The sequence below is a fragment of the Myotis yumanensis genome, unplaced genomic scaffold (genome assembly GCF_028538775.1).
Source record: "Myotis yumanensis isolate MYYU_CA2020_CCGP unplaced genomic scaffold, mMyoYum1.0.hap1 SCAF_2, whole genome shotgun sequence".
Taxonomy (NCBI): domain Eukaryota; kingdom Metazoa; phylum Chordata; class Mammalia; order Chiroptera; family Vespertilionidae; genus Myotis; species Myotis yumanensis.
In genome coordinates this window covers 104,562,255-104,580,311 of record NW_027223753.1, presented here as the reverse complement: position 1 = coordinate 104,580,311, position 18,057 = coordinate 104,562,255, and the positions used below count along the sequence as shown (strand labels likewise).

The following is an 18,057-nucleotide window of genomic DNA, read 5'->3' as shown; positions in this document are numbered from 1 at the left end:
CCAATCCCTAGGTACAGCCCCTGGTCAGGCTCAGAGCAGGGCCGATTGGGGAGTTGGGGTGCCGCCCAGTCATGCACAGAGCAGGGCGGATCGGGAGGTTGCGATGCCACCCTCAGTCACGCTCAGGGTGGGGCCGATTGGGGGGTTGGGGCACCGCCCCCTGTCACACTCAAGGCAGGGTTGATGGGGAGGTTGTGGCGCCACCCCCTGTCACGCACAGAGCAGGGCCGATCAGGGGGTTGCGGCGCCACCCCCTGTCACGCACAGAGCAGGGCCGATCAGGGGGTTGGGGCTCTGTACCCTGTCACTCACAGAGCAGGGCTCATCAGGGGGGTTGGGGCTCCATACCCTGTCACACACAGAGCAGGGTCGATCAGGGGGTTGGGGAGCTCCCCCGTGTCACGCACAGAGCAGGGCCCATCAGGGGGTTGAGGAGCTCCCCCCTGTCATGCACAGAGCAGGGCCGATCAGGGGGTTGAGGAGCTCCCCCGTCACTCTCAGAGTAGGGCCGATAGGGGAGTTGGGGCACTGCCTCCTGTCACACACAGAGCAGGGAGGATCAGGGGGTTGGGACGCTGCACCCTGTCACACTCAGGGCAGGGCCGATGGAGAGGTTATGGCTCTACCCTGTCACACACAGAGCAGGGCCCGTGGGGGGGGGGGGGCGCCGCACCCTGTCACACACAGAGCCGCAGGGTGATCAGGGGGTTGGGGAGCTCCCCCCTATCAGGCACAGAGCAGGGCTGATCAGGGGGTTGGGGCACCTTCCCCTGTCATGAACAGAGCAGGGCAGATAGGGAGGTTGTGGCCCTGCCCCCTGTCACACACAGAGCCACAGGGCGATCAGGGGGTTTGGGCGCTGCCCCCTGTCACGCTGCTCCAGGGGCCAGGAGGCCTCGTGGCTCCACTGATCCCAGTGCTGGGAGGCATATTACCCTTTTACTATATAGGATAGAGGCCTGGTGCACCGGTAGGGGCCGGCTGGTTTGCCCTGAAGGGTGTCCTGGATCAGGGTGGGGGTCCCCACTGGGGTGCCTGGCCAGTTTGGGTGGGGGGCTGAGGGCCGTTTTCCGGCTGGCAGGTGACTGAAGCTCCCAACCGCTCCTTTTTTTCTTTTTCTTTTTTATTCTGGGCCAGCTTTAGCTCTGAGGCCTCGCTGCTGAAAGCAGGTTTCTGGCCTTTACCTTTTGTATTTGATACAATGTTGCGGTCCGGCTGGCTGAAGCCCGGCTGACTGAAAGCCGTTTTCTAGGGTTTTGTTTAGCTTCTATATTTGCAACATAGTTGCTTAGAGTTGCAGTTGAGAGGCCGGCAAGTCAGGCGGGGAACGTTGGAGTTCACCATCACTGGAGCAAGGAAGCCTCCCTGTTCGCTTCAGTGCATGGCTGCCGGCCGCCATCTTGGCTGACAGTTAATTTGCATAAGGATATGCTGATGAGCCAATGGGAAGGGTAGCGGTCGTATGCTAATTACCATGTTTCTCTTTTATTAGTGTAGATATTTATGTTCTTTCCCCCCCTTCTTCTTAAAGAAGTCCCTTTAACATTTCTTGTAATACTGATTTGGTGATAATAAACTCCTTTAGCTTTATCTTGTCTTGAACGCTCTTAATTTCTTCTTCAATTTAAATTATAGCTTTGCTGAGTGGGGTAGTCTTGGTTTTAGGTCCCTGCTTTTCATTACTTTGAGTATTCTGTGTCAATCCTTTCTGGCCTGACAAGTTTCTGCTGAGAAATCAGCTGACAGTCATATGGGAGCTCCCTGGTAGGTAACTAACTTTTTTTCCCTTATTGCTTTTAAGACACTCTCTTTGTCTTTAACCTTTGGAATTTTAATTATGATGTGTCCTGGTGTGGACTTCTTTGGGTTCATTTTACTTGGGACTTTCTGCACTTCCTGGAACTTATATGTCTATTTCCTTCTCCAGGTTAGAGAGGTTTTCAGTCATTATATTTTCAAGTAGGTTCTCAATTGCTCTCTCTCTCTCCCTCTCTCTCTCTGTCTCTGCCTCCTCTCTCTCTCTCTCCCTCCCTCCCTCAGTCTCTTTCTTTGGTGTGAATGTTGTCTCAAAGGTCCCTTAAACTATCCTCATTTTTAATTCTTCTTTTGCTTTTTTTTTTGCTGTTTTGATTAGGTGTTTTCTGCTACCTTGTCTTCCAAATTACTGATTCTATCCTCTGTATCATCTAATTTGCTGTTCATTATTTCCAGTGTATTCTTCATTTTAGTTGTATTTTTCATTTCAGACTTGTTCTCTTTTATAGTTTTTATGTACTCTTTTTATACTTAGTATCTCTTAGTTGAAGTTCTCACTAAGTTTATTGAGCATCCTTATAACATGTGTTTTGAACTCTCTGGTAGATTGCTTTCCTTCATTTCAGTTAGTTCCTTTTCATAGTATTTCACCTTCCTTTTATTTGGGACATGTTTCTTTGTCTCCTCATTTTGGCTACCTCTTTGTATTTGTTTCTATATAGCAGATAGATCTGCTACATCTCCTAGTCATGGTAGTGTGGCTTTATGTAGTAGGTGTCCCATGGAGCTCAGTGGCAAAGTCTTCCTGATCACCTGAGTTGGGTGCTCCATGAGTGTCACTTATGTGGGTTGTGTGTGCCCTTCTGTTTTAGTTGAGCCTAGATGTTGTTAGCATAGTAGTGGGTTGGATTGACCCTCAGGCTGAGTAGTTTTGAGAACTGGTCACAACCACAGTGTACAAGTTTCTGTGTAGAAGCTGACTCCATAGAGCTGAATTCACCCTAGCAGTTCTGGATTGTGCAGAGACCACCCTTTGGGTGTGCTTCTAGTAGAGCTAATTAGGTGGTACTCTATTGTGACCTGAAGCTGACCATCAGGTGTGTTGGTTCTGAAGCTTCTTGAGAGAGACATCACTGCAAGCTAATGACAGATGTTGCCTTTGATAAACCCAGGGTTAGCTATTAGGAGCTACAAAGCAATGAATAGTTGGTAGCTGCCTGTGCTGGGCCTAAATGGGCATGAAAAAGCCATATTAGGATTCAAGGCCACTGACACTAGTACCAGGCCTAGGGAAGGTCAGCAAAAGGCACAGGGCTTCCTGAGACCTGTTGCCTCTTGCTTACTGCATGTATGGCTCAGACACTGTTAGATCCTTGGGTGGTATGTGAGTTTGGTGAGGCAAATTCTCACAGAGTCACCAGGTAGATCGAGTAGTTAATGCAGATTCAGATTTGGTGCCAGTGCTGAGTCTGAGGCCATTCATCAAAAGTCACCATTTACACTGAGTTCAGCAGCTACTTGCCAGAGGCCTGTGAACCTTTGTGGTAAGGTGGAGTCTCAGGAGTTACAGGTTGGAGTTAGTGGTGTTCATCAGACTAATGTACATTCAAATTTGGTTTTGAGTGTGCAGGGTTCAACTCAGGGACTATGGCAACTGTCCCTCCAACCCTCACCCTAAAGCCACACAACTGTTTCTCTCTGTATGTCTCTGACACCCCCTGAGACACTGTCTCTTCATCAGAGCCAGGGTGAGTGCCTGAGAACAAGAGGCTGTAAGCAGGTCCTTTAAGAGGATGCTTGGGCTTCTAGCAGACTTTCATTTCACTTGGATGGGTGGAATCCTTGCTGATTTTCATAGCCAGATATTTTGTGGGCTCTTCTTCCTGGACTTGGTATGTGGGCCTCTGCAGCTGAGATATCCCTCCTGATTCTCAACTACCACATGTAGGTGTGGGACCAACCTATTTCACATTTCTATCCCTCCTACCAGTCTCTACATGGCTTCTTCTTTATATTCTTACTAGAAGCCCGGTGCACAAAAATTTGTGCACTGGCAGGGGGGCGTCCCTCAGCCCAACCTGTGCCCTCTCACAGTCTGGGACCCCTCGGGAGATAACCACCTGCTGGCTTAGGCCCAGTCCCCTGGTGGCAGATGGCACACCCGATCCCGTGGTGCCTGCCCCGTCTCCCCAGGTCGTAGATGGCAGGCCCAGATCCTGCACTGGGTTGGGCGGTGGCTCGGGATCATGCTGCCGCATGCCCTGCCCACCCTGCCCCGCACACGGCAGGCCCGGATCCCGTGCTGGGGTAGGTGGCAGCTCGGTATCGTGCTGCCGCATGCCCCGCCTACCCGGCCCCGCACACGGCAGGCCCGGATCCCGCGCTGGGGCAGGGGTGGCTTGGGATCTCGCTGCTGCCCGCTCGGGCAGGGTGGCGCAGCGGGATCTGCCTGAAGTATGCAAATTTAATGGCCATCTTTGTTGGGTTAATTTGCATACTCTTCTGATTGGCTGATGAGTGTAGCGAAGGTACAGTCAATTAGCATCTTTGCCTTTTATTAGTGTAGATAGGACTTCTATTCACCTAGTCTTCAGATGGTTCTCTAGGTTGATTGTTTTATAATTTAGTTATAATTTTGAAGTGGTCCTGGGAGGAGGTGAGCACAGTGTCCACCTACTCTGACATCTTGACCAGAGCTCCTTAATGAGTTCATGTTTTATTTTATTTATTTTTTTTAAATATATTTTATTGATTTTTTACAGAGAGGAAAGGAGAGGGATAGAGAGTTAGAAACATCGATGATAGAGAAACATCGATCAGCTGCCTCCTGCACACCCCCTACTGGGGATGTGCCCGCAACCAAGGTACATGCCCTTGACTGGAATCGAACCTGGGACCCTTCAGTCCACAGGCCGATGCTCTATCCAGTGAGCCAAACTGGTTATGGCAGAACCACTGAGTCTTAAGATATACCCATTTTGCTAGTAGCTATAGTGTTTGAAGGTACACTTCCACTCGTAGTGAATCCTTTCTTCAAATACCTAACATCTTTTGATAGTATCAAACTTTATCATTTTTTTAAAATGGTTTTTATTTCATATTAATGCTGGTAAATACTAGGTTTGCTTCTAGCCTCTCTTCTGGTCTATCCATTTTGTACCATCCAGGGCTGCATCCAGGGCTGCACGTGCAGGACGGAACAATGACCTCCCCACCTTCACAAAGACAGGCTTTCCACAGGACAGAACTGGGAACTGCCTGGGGAATGGAGTGAATCCATGGGTCAGTCTTCGTCTGAGTCACGGGGACCCACGTACTCTCAGACAGCATCATAGTGCAGCTCCACCAGCCGATTCTCTCTCCGCAGGTGAACCACGGCCTGGCTCTGCTCTCTGTCCCAGCGCAGAAGATGGCCCACCCTTCCAGCCTGTGGCCCCAGCACCACCATCACTCAGCTGCCCTGGACCTTGGGGACAAGGGTCTCCAGCATGAATGAGTTCATGTTTTAGTCTTATTGGTGATATACTTATAACTAGTTTTTTTAAAAATTAATAATGTAGCAATAAGGACAACATCTCTGATTTATAAAAGAGTGCCTGGACATAGAAGATGAACACTAATTATTGGTTTATTATAATTATTGGTTTATTATAAATAAAAATGACCATATTGAGCTTTTCCTGAACTGGGCTTTATATGTACATTTTTGGTGTTGTCTTAAGGAAGGTATTTGAACTCTAATTATGTCCAGGAGTTGGTTTGAAGTAAATAAGTCTTTTTTACTTCAAACTGTGTGCATGTGTGTCTGTGTGTGTGTACATGCACAAGTGTTTCTCCTGATTTTGAAGTAATTAAAGAGCTTTATTGAGTTGGTGGTTTATAGTGTAGGCTTTGGAAACCAATTACCTGAGTTCAAATCCAGCTCCATCACCACTTATTTGACATTAAATAAGTTACCTCTCTGAGCCTTAATTTTTTCATTTTCATAAAAAGAGATAGTTAACTCATAACATTGTAAGGATTAAATAACACATTGAATGTCTATTGTGTCACATAATAGCACTCACTAATATATATTGTTATTTGCTTTTATTATGACTACTAGAGGCCCAGTGCACAAAAATTTTTGCACTGGGGGGGGGGGGGGGGTGTCCCTCAGCCCGGCCTGTGCCCTCTCGCACTCTGGGACCCCTCAGGGGATGTCCACCTGCTGGCTTAGGCTCGCTCCTTGGGGGATTAGGCCTAAGCTGGCAGTCAGACATTCCTCTGGCAGCCCAGGAGCCCTCGGGGAATGTCCACTTGCCAGCGGGGACCAGGCCTAAGCTGCAGTTGGACATCCTTAGCGCTGCTGAGGAGGTGGGAGAGACTCCCGCCACCACCACTGTGCTGGCAGCCTTCAGCCTGGCTTGTGGCTTAACAGAGCTCCCCCTGTGGGAGCGCACTGACCACCAGGGGGCAGCTCCTGCATTGAGCATCTGCCCCCTGGTGGTAAGTGTGTGTCATAGTGACCAGTCATTCCCAGTCGTTCTGCTGTTAGGGTCAATTTGCATATTACCCTTTTATTATATAGGATAGAGGCCTGGTGCACAGGTGGGGGCCAGCTGGTTTGCACTGAAGGGTGTCCTGGATCAGGGTAGGGGTCCTGCTGTGGTGCCTGGCCAGCCTGCGTGAGGGGCTGAGGGCTGTTTTCAGGCTGGCCACACCTCCTTCAGGGTGGGGGTCCCTACTGGGGTGCCTGGCCAGCTTGGGTGAGGGGCTGAGGGCTGTTTTCAGGGTGGCCACGCCCCCAGGTGACCCAAGCTCCCAGCTTCTCCTTTTTTTCTTTTCTTTTTTTTCTGGGATTTATTTATCTTCTATAATTGAAATTTTGTAGCCTTGAGTGGAGCCCAAGGGCAACCCAGGCTCACAGCCCCTCCTTGAGTGGAGGCCATGGCCAGCTGGAAGCAGGTATCTGGGATTTATTTATCTTCTATAATAGAAACTTTGTAGCCTTGAGCGGAGCTGAGGGCCGGCCAGGGCAGGCGGGAAGCTTGGCTTCCTCCATCGCCGGGGGCAACCCAAGCCTCCTGCTTGCTCCAGCTCCATGGCTGCTGCCATCTTAGTTGGGTTAATTTGCATACTCGCTACTGATTGGCTGGTGGGAATGGCTTGTGGACCTGGCTTGTGCACAGCAGAGGGACAGTTAATATGTATGTTTCTCTTGTATTATATAGGATTATCTAAAAAGAACTGGAAAAATGCAGAAAGCCAAAACGAAAATAGTTACATTTAATTTCATTGTATAACCCTTAGAGGCCTGGTGCATGAAATTTGTGCACTGGGGTGGGGGGGAATGTCCCTCATCCCAGCCTGCACCCTCTCCAATCTGGGACCCCTTGGGGGATGTCTCACAATCTGGGACTGCTAGCTCCTAACCGCTTGCCTGCCTGCCTGATTGCCCCTAACCACTTCTGCCTTCCAGTCTGATCACCCCTTAACTGCTCCCCAGCTGGCCTGATTAACACCTCACTGCTCCCTTGCCGGCCTGGTTACCCCCAACTGCCCTCCCTTGCTGGCCTGATCTTACCCACAATTGTCCTCCCATGCCAGCCTGATCTTTCCCCCAACTGCCCTCTCCTGCCAGCCCGATGGCTCCTAACTGCCTCTGCCTGCTTGATCACTCCTAACTGCCCTCCCCTGCCAGCCTGAACTTGCCCCCAACTGCCCTTCCCTGCCAGCCTGATTGCCCCTAACTGCCTCTGCCTGCTTGATCACTCCTAACTGCCCTCCCCTGCCAGCCTGATCTCACCCCCAACAGCCCTCCTCTGCCAGCCAATTTGGTTCTGAGTGGTTGGTTTTTATGCCAGTCAGTGTCAAAAGCTCCACCTCCTAGGCAGCCATTGGCTCCTCACAGTTCACCTGGATTTGCTTCTGATTGGTCAGTTTCTATGCCAGTTAGCATCAAAAGCTCTACTTCGTAGGCAGCCATTGGCTCCTCACAGTTGACCCAGATTTGGTTCTGATTGGTCAGTTTCTATGCCAGTCAACATCGCTGGGCCTATCAACGGGGCCTGATCAGAAAGGCGAGGCTGACCAGCAGCCCCAGTGGAGTCCTAGAGAGAAATGGAGGCACGGCTGCTGGCCAGACCTGGAGAGAAAGAGAGAGGCAACTGCTGATCAACAGCTGCCACAGAGACTATGGATCAGACCCTGCTTCTCTCTTCAGGCCTCTCTCTGGGTCTGATTTGCAGACCCCTCAACAGTCATTGCTGGGTCACCACAGCAACCCAGTGCTGCCTGCAGGACTGACTTCCGGTTGGTCAAGCCTCTGGTTGTGAGGGACCCATAGTTTTTTATATTAGGATTATTAACATTCCAGACTATATGCTTCTGGGACCGAGAGGTGGTCAGTGCGCCTCATAGTGACTGGTCGAGCAGTTGTTCTGGTCATTCTGGTCATTCCACCATTAGGGTCAATTTGCATATTACCCTTTTAATATATACGATAGATGTCCAGTGCATGGGTGGGGGCCGGCCGGCCTTCCCTGATGGGGGCCCCAGATCGGGATAGGGGACCCCCACTGGGGGTGGAGCTGGCTGGGGCAAGGGGCCACAAGCAGTTTGCAGGCTGACCATGCCCTCGATCAGGGTGGGGGTCCCCACTGGGGGACAGGGCCAGCTGTGGTCATTCTGGTCTCTGGTCATTCTGCTGTTTCAGTTGCTAGGCTTTTATTATATAGGATGTATGCCTAAGTATATTTCATTTTTATAAAATTAGAATGTATTATTTATTACCAGTTTATAATTTGCTTTATCAATTTACTTTTCTGCATATATTTATTAATAGTTGCATAATAGTTCACCATATATGTGCTCTATAATTAATTCTTTGGACATTTAAATTGCTTTTAATTTTTCATTCATAAATAATAGTAATCAGAAATAATCTAAATACGCATATTTGGGCTCTTATTTGATTATTTTTGGTAAGGTCATAGGAAACCATTAATTTACATTAGTGGTATATGAGGCTTTTAGTTTCCATATAATCTTTCCAAGTCTGGGTAGTATATTACATATATTTTTTATTCACCCAGTCTAATAGCTTCTATTCAACAAAGGGCAAGTCATTTTAATTCAGAGCCTTGGATTCCAAACCTGTAAAATTTACTAATGGGTATAAAATTCAGAACTGTAGTCACAGGTCATAAAGTTTATATTGAGTCCAGCGTCTGTTAAAGCTCAATATTTGAAGAGCAGCTTAAATGACAAAGGACTGTGGTGAAGGAGGGCTAACAACAGAGGAGGATGAAGAAATGACTGAGAGCATTTCCATGGTAATATCGGAACTGTCTAGAATGTCCCACTGTTGATGAGACATTCTAGAGTGTGATAGTTTCCAATTCAGAGAGTGATTTTTACCCAACAGATAAAATTCAAATTTATGATTATTTTTATTGCTGTCTTGCTAAAATGCATACAGGGATCTTTGTGGGGGTTTTGTTTGTTTTTTGTTTGTTTCACTGATATAGCTTAAGCACCTAGGACTGAGCCTGACACATAATAGGGGTTCAATAATAAATGTCTATTAAATGAACAAATATGCAGAATGAAGCTGCCTGGTAACCTGTCAAAATGCTGCACACCCTCCCCAGGGTAAGTGTGAGTGAGCTGCCATGATTGAGGTCTCTTGTACTTGCCTCTTCCCAACAGTACTCTCTGTGCCCCATGGTACAGTCTCTCTGATATGTTAATATCTTCAACCCAGTTAAGATTCAACCTCCCCTACTGAATCTGCATTCTTCACAGCAATTTTGGGTCTCTCAGCTCCAACTCACTATGGGTTGTCTTAATAGGTCAATATATAGAGTAGTGTTATTTCCATGTTCTTAGGGATAATCCATTCTTCTCTTTTGTACTACCTAGAGCCACCACCTAATAGGGGAGTTGTGAGTATATTTTATGAGATAACACACAATGTAAACATATAGAACAACTTACCTAGGGAATACAATGTGGTAGCTAAAAGCCTGGGCACTGGAGCCAAATCTCCACAGTTCAGATCTGGGGTTTGCAAATTAGCAGCTGTGACACTTTGAACAAATTACTTAATCACACTGTGTTTAGTTTTCTCATCCGTACACTAGTAAGAGTATCTACTTTATAGGATTAATGTGTGAATTAAATAAGTTAAAATGTGAAGAAAAAGAAATTCTAAGTAAGTATTGCCTATTTGATAAATATTATAATTACCAGTAATAATAATTTCTTTGAAAGTTTGTTATGAGCCAGAATCCAAATATATATATACTAGAGGCCCAGTGCACGGATTCGTGCACCAGTGGGGTCCCTCATCCTGGCCTGCAGGGATCGGCCGAAACCGGCAGTCCGACATCCCCCAGGGGTCCCAGAGTGCAAGAGTGCACTCTGCAAAGTCGCTGTCGCTGGGCAGCTCCTGCATTGAGCTTCTGCCCCCTGGTGGTCATTGTGCATCATAGCTACTGGCCGGCGGTCGCTTAGGCTTTTATATATATAGATATATATCTCAGGTCACCCTTTAAAAAACTCTATGAACTAACTATTATTGTTATCCCTACCTCATAAATGAAGCTCAGGAACTTATAGTAATGTCCTAAAATCATAGCTAGTGAGTGGTAGAACCTTGTTTTAAATGCAATGCTATCTGAAATATTCTCTCACAGATAAATTGTTCTTAACAGAATTTGAAGCATCTGCATTCTCTTTGACATTATGATTTCCAGTATCTGATTTCTAGCCTTTTTAGCCATGCCCACAACCTTCGAACATTTTAAAAGAAACTAACTTTAAATACATGTGAATGCTTAAACATTCATCTATTGGTCTGAGGGTCAGTCTCTAAGGTCTCTTACCATCACTTATATTAATTTGAATGTGGTCAAGTTCACCAATCTCTGTATTTCCCCTACTAGGATTTTAGCAAAATTCATCAGTCAATTAAATAATTAAGTACAATTTAAAAGCTATAGATTGGCAAATGAGGACCAAAACAAACCATTTGCATTCCATGGAGTAAGCTTGGTAAGTTTATAAACTTTATAATCTCATGGAGAAACACACACACAAACAACAACAACAACCACCCAGCATTCATTGCAAGATCAAAACCTAACCATTTTGGGATTCATTTTGAACAGCGTGTTGAATTACAGGCGCTCTAACCTAATAGTGGTGTTCCACCCATTGTGGAAGTGTCCTGACACCAGCAGTAGCTGAGATTCATCTATTGTAAAGTAACTGGTTGACAGCATGCCCTGCCAGTGGCCAATATCCTTCTCATCACAGTGACAGACTGGAAATGTAAACCCTTTCAGACACCCTTAGCAGACAAAACAATGAAAACTGGAAAACAATCTATTTGCCAGCATTAACCCAGCCACTCTTTTTGTGAACATGATTTGCTATGTTGTATTTGACAGATTATTTTTATATCCTTTAGATTTATCTTGCTTTCATTAAAATACACTTGCTGGAAGCTAATTCCAGCATGGCATAATAAAATGCAAAAAGTTCATCAAAAGGTTGATGAATCTTGAGGCTTTAGCAAGGCTGAACATCTGCATATATTATTGCCTGCAGCCTGACAGCCGAAGGCAGTTCCCCCAACCTGACAATGCCTACTGTATACAAAACCTTACCTTTGATATGTATATCTGCTTTGCTTTAGGGCAATTTGTGTTAATAAAAAGCTAAGGGTCCAGAGATTCAGAGAACATGGTTACTGAAGCTAGGTCTCCTCTGGCTCCCCAAAATGCCTTCCAAATTTATATTTCATGTCTAGTCTCTTTATTAATTTACTCTCAGCCCTTATCCAGATTCCTGAACCCTTCTAGATGCAGGGAAAGACCCCCGACATACACTATAGAATGTTCTCTTACCCTTTTCCAGGTGAATGAGTTGTGATATTTGGTAAAAATGTTTTTCATAGACAAGAGATTTAGATAGTATATTGACAGGTAACACAGCCATGAAGGCAGAATGATGTAATTTGTGCATGATGCCTATTTAGGGAGCCTATTAAATGTTAGCTCTGATGGCATAGGTTTGCACAAGATTCAACTTGATGTTTGAAGATTTTATTTTTCTCGACAGGTTAATTATGTATAGCTTTGTGAAAGCTATGGTATATGCTGACCAATTGAACAATGGAGACTTCCATTTCACTGACTGCTTGTTTTTTGGTTCACTGATGTCGGCAACAGACCCAGGTAATTGCTCAACCAATATGCTTTCTTTTGAAGAATCAAACATTTAAATTAAATATTTTCTAAGACCATCATCTAACTCTACACAGTAATTTCTTATTCTTATTTACTTGCAGTTGATATATCTGTTAGTGATTACAAAAAAAAAAAAAAAAGAAACAGGTGAATATTTTAATAACTCCAAAAAATGGATCTGAAAGCAACTTCAGTAGTGGGAAGCATGCTTTAAAATTTATTATAGTTGGGGGTGCACCGAGTGTCGCGGGAGCTGCTTCTAGGTCCCTTGCTCCCGCGACATGGCCTTCAACTTTGGGGCTCCCTCAGGCACCTCGGGCACCGCTGCAGCCACCGCAGCTCCCATGGGTGGGTTTGGAGGATTTGGGACAACATCTACAACAGCAGGTTCTGCATTCAGCTTTTCTGCTCCAACTAACACAGGCACTACTGGACTCTTCAGTGGTACTCAGAACAAAGGTTTTGGATTTGGTACTGGTTTTGGCACAACTGGAACTAGTACTGGTTTAGGTACTGGTTTGGGAACTGGATTGGGATTTGGAGGATTTAATACACAGCAGCAGCAGCAACAACAAACTACATTAGGTGGTCTCTTTGGTCAGCCTACACAGGCTCCTGCCCAGTCCAACCAACTGATAAATACTGCAAGTGCTCTTTCTGCTCCAACGCTGTTAGGAGATGAGAGAGATGCTATTTTGGCAAAATGGAATCAACTGCAGGCCTTTTGGGGAACCGGAAAAGGTTATTTCAACAATAACATACCACCAGTGGAATTCACACAAGAAAATCCCTTTTGTCGATTTAAGGCAGTAGGTTATAGTTGTATGCCCAATAATAAAGATGAAGATGGGCTTGTGGTTTTAGTTTTCAACAAAAAAGAAACAGATATTCGAAGCCAACAACAGCAATTGGTAGAATCATTGCATAAAGTTTTGGGAGGAAACCAGACCCTTACAGTAAATGTAGAGGGTATTAAAACATTGCCAGATGACCAGACAGAAGTTGTCATTTATGTTATTGAGCGTTCTCCAAATGGTACTTCAAGAAGAGTTCCAGCTACAACACTATATGCCCATTTTGAACAAACCAACATAAAAACACAGCTGCAGCAACTTGGTGTAACCCTCTCTCTGACTAGAACAGAACTTTCTCCTGCACAGGTCAAACAGCTTTTACAGAATCCCCCTGCTGGTGTTGATCCTATTATCTGGGAACAAGCCAAGGTGGATAACCCTGAATCTGAAAAGTTAATTCCTGTACCAATGGTGGGTTTCAAAGAACTTCTTGGAAGGCTGAAGGTTCAAGATCAGATGACTAAGCAGCATCAGACCAGATTAGATATTATATCTGAAGATATTGGTGAATTACAGAAGAATCAAACTACAACTATGGCCAAAATTGCACAATACAAGAGGAAACTCATGGACCTTTCCCATAGAACCTTGCAGGTCCTAATCAAACAGGAAATTCAGAGGAAGAGTGGATATGCCATCCAAGCTGATGAAGAGCAGTTGCGAGTTCAGCTAGATACAATTCAGTGTGAACTAAATGCACCTACTCAGTTTAAGGGCCGACTAAATGAACTGATGTCCCAAATTAGGATGCAGAATCATTTTGGAGCAGTCAAATCTGAGGAAAGATATTACATAGATGCAGATCTGTTACGAGAAATCAAGCAGCATTTGAAACAACAACAAGAAGGCCTTAGCCACTTGATTAGCATCATAAAAGATGATCTAGAAGATATAAAGTTAGTAGAACATGGATTGAATGAAACCATCCACATCAGAGGTGGTGTATTTAGTTGACAGATCACAAACTTGTGTTAAAGGTTTATGAACTATATCTTCTTGCTACATCAGGCCTTCCCTAAGAATGAAACTGACCACATGGAGGAAACAGAAAGAAAATTCTCTGCTGGCTTGGTTTTTGAGAAGGTTACTGACAAATTATTATTCTTCAGATTTGAAATAAGTCACTTCACAGCTCTTCAAGGACAGCCTTCGGAAGATTTATATATAAAAGCTGTTACTTACTTTAAGAAGTACATAATTACCAAAAACGTACTATTGTACATTTTTACAACAGCATTTTTCTTAAAAATAATCAGTGTTTAATGATTATTCTCCATTCAGCCTGTACTCTACTTTCCATAGCAAGTAAATATGCAATATCTACTTTGCACATAAAATGTATGACTACTTGGCTGTTGGAGATTAGTACTTCAGAAAATAAATGTACATCAGTTTTTATATTTGTGAATTCATCTGTAGAAGGAGTAAAGAAAATCCAAGAGTATTTAATGATTAATGTGGTTTTCATTTCATTCTATAAAGATTTTAAAATATATTTTTATACTATTTTGCTTATTTGAAATTTACAGAACACCTACGCAATTAGGATATAACAAAATTACATTTTATCATTTTTGCAACTTTTGTTTCTTTAAACATTTTTATTTCTAAAAATGATGAAAACAAATAAATTCTTGATTGTAATCACAAAAAAAATTATAAAATTTATTATAGTTTATTTTTCTAGAATATATAACCATTTTGAGTTACAGTTCTTAATTTTTTCTAACTTATCTTTTTCCCAAAAATGATCTGTTGAATTAAATGATAAAAATTATTTACTATAGAACTTTTCAAAAATATTAAGACTATGGAGAATTAAAATAATTATCTTCCACCCTTCAGCAGTTATCAAATACGGCCAATGTTTTTAACTGTACTCACCTACACTCCCTCTTTTTGTCATTATCATTATTAGTTTGTGTGGTAGTTTGTATGAATTCAGATCCAAATAAGGACTACATATTACAATTGACTGATATGACTATTAAGTCTCCTTTAATCCATAGGTTCCCTTCCATTTTCTTTTTTTCTGATCATTTATTTGTTGGGGAAAAAAGGCAATTTATCTTGTGGTTGAATTAAATATGGTTTCTTCTTTGTTCTTCTATCCTCTATTTCTTGTAAACTGATAGATAAATCTAGAGACTTAATCAGATTCAGATTTATTTATTTATTTATTTATTTATTTATTTATTTCTATCTATCTTGGCAAGAAGGGATTAAGAAGTGCAGATTGTAGTTACCGGGATGTAAAGTATAGCATAGGTAATATAGTCAATAATATTGCAATAACTATGTATGGTGTGAAATTGGTGGGAGATTTATCCTCAGGATTATCATTTAGTAAGTTATGTAATGTCTAATCACTGGGTTGTACACGTGAAACTAATATATTGTATGTCAACTGTTTTAAAGAATAAAAAAATTATTTTAAATAAAAAATAAATTAATAAATAAAACAAAGCAAACAGACAATGAGTATGTACAGTGTGATGATATTTATGCATTTATATGGAAGCACATCTATGTCTGTAAAAAAGAAAATTTCATAGAAGTGATAAAATTAACCAGTCATTTTTATATAATGTTAGTAAAACACTTTGAAGTATAATGACAGGATCTTGAGGGAAAAATCTTCAAACTCAATATGATATCGTGCATGCCATGACGTAAAAAAATGTTCAGTGACTTCACATATTACATGTAGGCTGCACACCTTGACATGCTCAGGAAGCTAACAAGTGTTAAGAATCCCCAGTGCTTGATGATGCCTGAACCCCGGAGGCTGGCTTTCAGAAGGCTCATGTAAATGGAATTTAGAAAATTCACTCTAGCATTATCCTGTCTAGAGTCTAAATTAATGCATGGGTAATGTATTTATTGAAATTAGATGCCAAGAGGAATACAGAATACAAAGTCAAAGTCTCTGCTTTGCTAATGTTGAGTCCAACCAGCTTCTACTTGACAAGTGTTATAGCCCTATGTTATTGCTATTATTGCCAGCTGGGAGATCTGAGGCTTAGTTTAGTTCCTGCTACTGACTCACAGGATAGATCAGGTGGTACTTAACCTGTCAAGGCTTAGTTTACTTACATATTCCTAGAGGGATTAAAAGATTGCTGAGGTCACTTCCTGCTCTACCTTAGTAGTTCTTCAGCTTGTGCATGCTACACTCAGAGAACTTACATGGGGAGTTGGTAAAAATGGAGATTACCTAGCTCCACCTCCAAAGATTGTGATTCAGTTGGACTGGGGTGGGATGCAAAACTGCAGTTCTCACAGGTGTCTCTTGCTAATGGTGCCAAGGCAGACACCTGAAGAATATAAGTAAAATTGATGAGGGAAATATTCACATTTCTGAGCAAATGTGATGAATTATAGAGAATGAAGTAGGCTAAGCTCTGATGTCTTTAGGCTGAGTTAAATATCAGTTTATGCACTTGTAGGACAAGTATGTAATTTCAAGGGTGACATTACTTTTTATAGTAATTGTAATAAAGGTGAATTTCCCCTACCATATGTGTTCCCTCCTCAGAAGACATGATCCAGAAGTCCTAGTTCCCAGGGCACTGCAGAAGAGTAGAAAGTGCTGTTAGAAAATTTCTGAAACTTGCACCTCCTGGAGTAGGGACTTCCCTCCTTAGAGGGCACCAGCTGGCTTGTTTCCTGGCAGTCTCAATTATCCAATTTTCCCATTATGTGCTACCTAAAATTAAGTGTCGTCCTAATTCTGGGGCAAATTGAACTCAAGGGCAAGTGTGAGCTAGGGCACTAGGGAATGTCCCCAGCTCCTACGTTTGTGATTAAACCTTCTGACAGCTCCAGGAAATTCTCCTCATAAAAGAATTAATTCAACCCTAAGAGGAACTGCCACTAAAAATAAAACAGGCATGGGATGGGATAGGAAAGTTACCTTAAAATGAGGCCAGGACAGGGCCTTCCAGTGGCCAGATCATCCTGGGTATTGAAAGGTCTGCTCATTAAGACTAGAGTCATGGATGAATGAAGCACCGCTTTCAGGGCTTCAACTTTTCTAAACCTCACTTGTCACGTCCTTAAAATAGATACTATAAACACAAAACAAACCAGAAATGGTTAGAGAATTGCTGTAAAATAAAACGAAATGCTATATAGAATTTTTTTTTGTAAATTGCTAAGCATTAACAAATAAAATATTACTAAAAATGGATTCTTCCAAGGAACATGCTGGCTTTTTTTGATAATACTGTCATAACAGTGTTATGTTTATAATTGAACATAAAATTGCCAGATAGCCATTATTTTTTAAGTAGCCATGAGGAAATAATTGTTTTCTCTTCATATATTTTACTAGCCCAAACACTTTTATGGTAAATAACAAATGTAAATAGGTTAAAAAGGAAACATAGTCAAATGATATTTACCCTTATATAGGTTCTCTACTTTTTGTAATATCTGCTGACATTTAAATATTTAAAATTCAGACTACTTGTCCTACACTTCCAGACAGTGCCTCTGTAGTCACATTAGGCATTGCAAAATGTAGTATAAAGGCTTAGATACTAGCTCTGGATTATATAAATCATAGTCCCCTGATAGAATAATTGAACATGGGTGCTCAAGCCTTTTATTTCCTGCTCACTCATCCCTCTTCACCCCATCCTATCCCAACCACAAAATGTAGAGCCAAGTTCAGATTTGTGTTTGTGTTGATATTTCAAGCCAGTTCCACTGTTTCCCTAATTAAAGGATTCTTTGTTTTGTAAGTTGACTGCCAGTCTACATCCTGAGCCAGCCACTGTAGCTTATCCCATGTGATGTGTATCTGCAATCATCATTCATCATTGCCCGTAGCCATGCTCTGAATGCCTGGACAAAAAAATATGGCTTCTTCTCCTGCAAGGTGTTCGGGCGGGGGGGGGGGTTCCCCCTGTAATGATCTCTCCAATGTGGCAAAATGACTATTATTCCCTCCTTGGCATAATCAGACAGGAGCACTGCACAGATGTGTGGCACTGAGTTTTCATCTTTTCAATTATTAACACTTTAAGCAAATAAGAGATTTCCATAATGAAAACATTTTAATACACCATACTTGCAGGTCATTCTTTTCATTTAACCTTTAAGTTATAGGGAAAAAGCCACCTTCATCTTTTAAAGTTTGCTGCAGTGTAATTATTCCAGAAGCACATGAACTATCTTACCTTTGACTGTGTTGATACTGGGAA

The 18,057-nt window shown here is 43.0% G+C and overlaps 1 protein-coding gene and 1 pseudogene across 1 annotated transcript in view; both read left to right on the top strand.

Moving 5' to 3' along the window:
• Positions 1–18,057, top strand: part of SLC9A9 (solute carrier family 9 member A9) — a 766,430-nt gene that overhangs the window by 243,217 nt on the left and 505,156 nt on the right. Inside the window, 1 exon segment of the mRNA XM_070403739.1 lies at positions 11,866–11,981. Within this exon segment, the coding sequence (XP_070259840.1) occupies positions 11,866–11,981 (116 nt within the window).
• On the top strand, positions 12,125–14,309 carry LOC139002017 (nucleoporin p54 pseudogene; annotated as a pseudogene).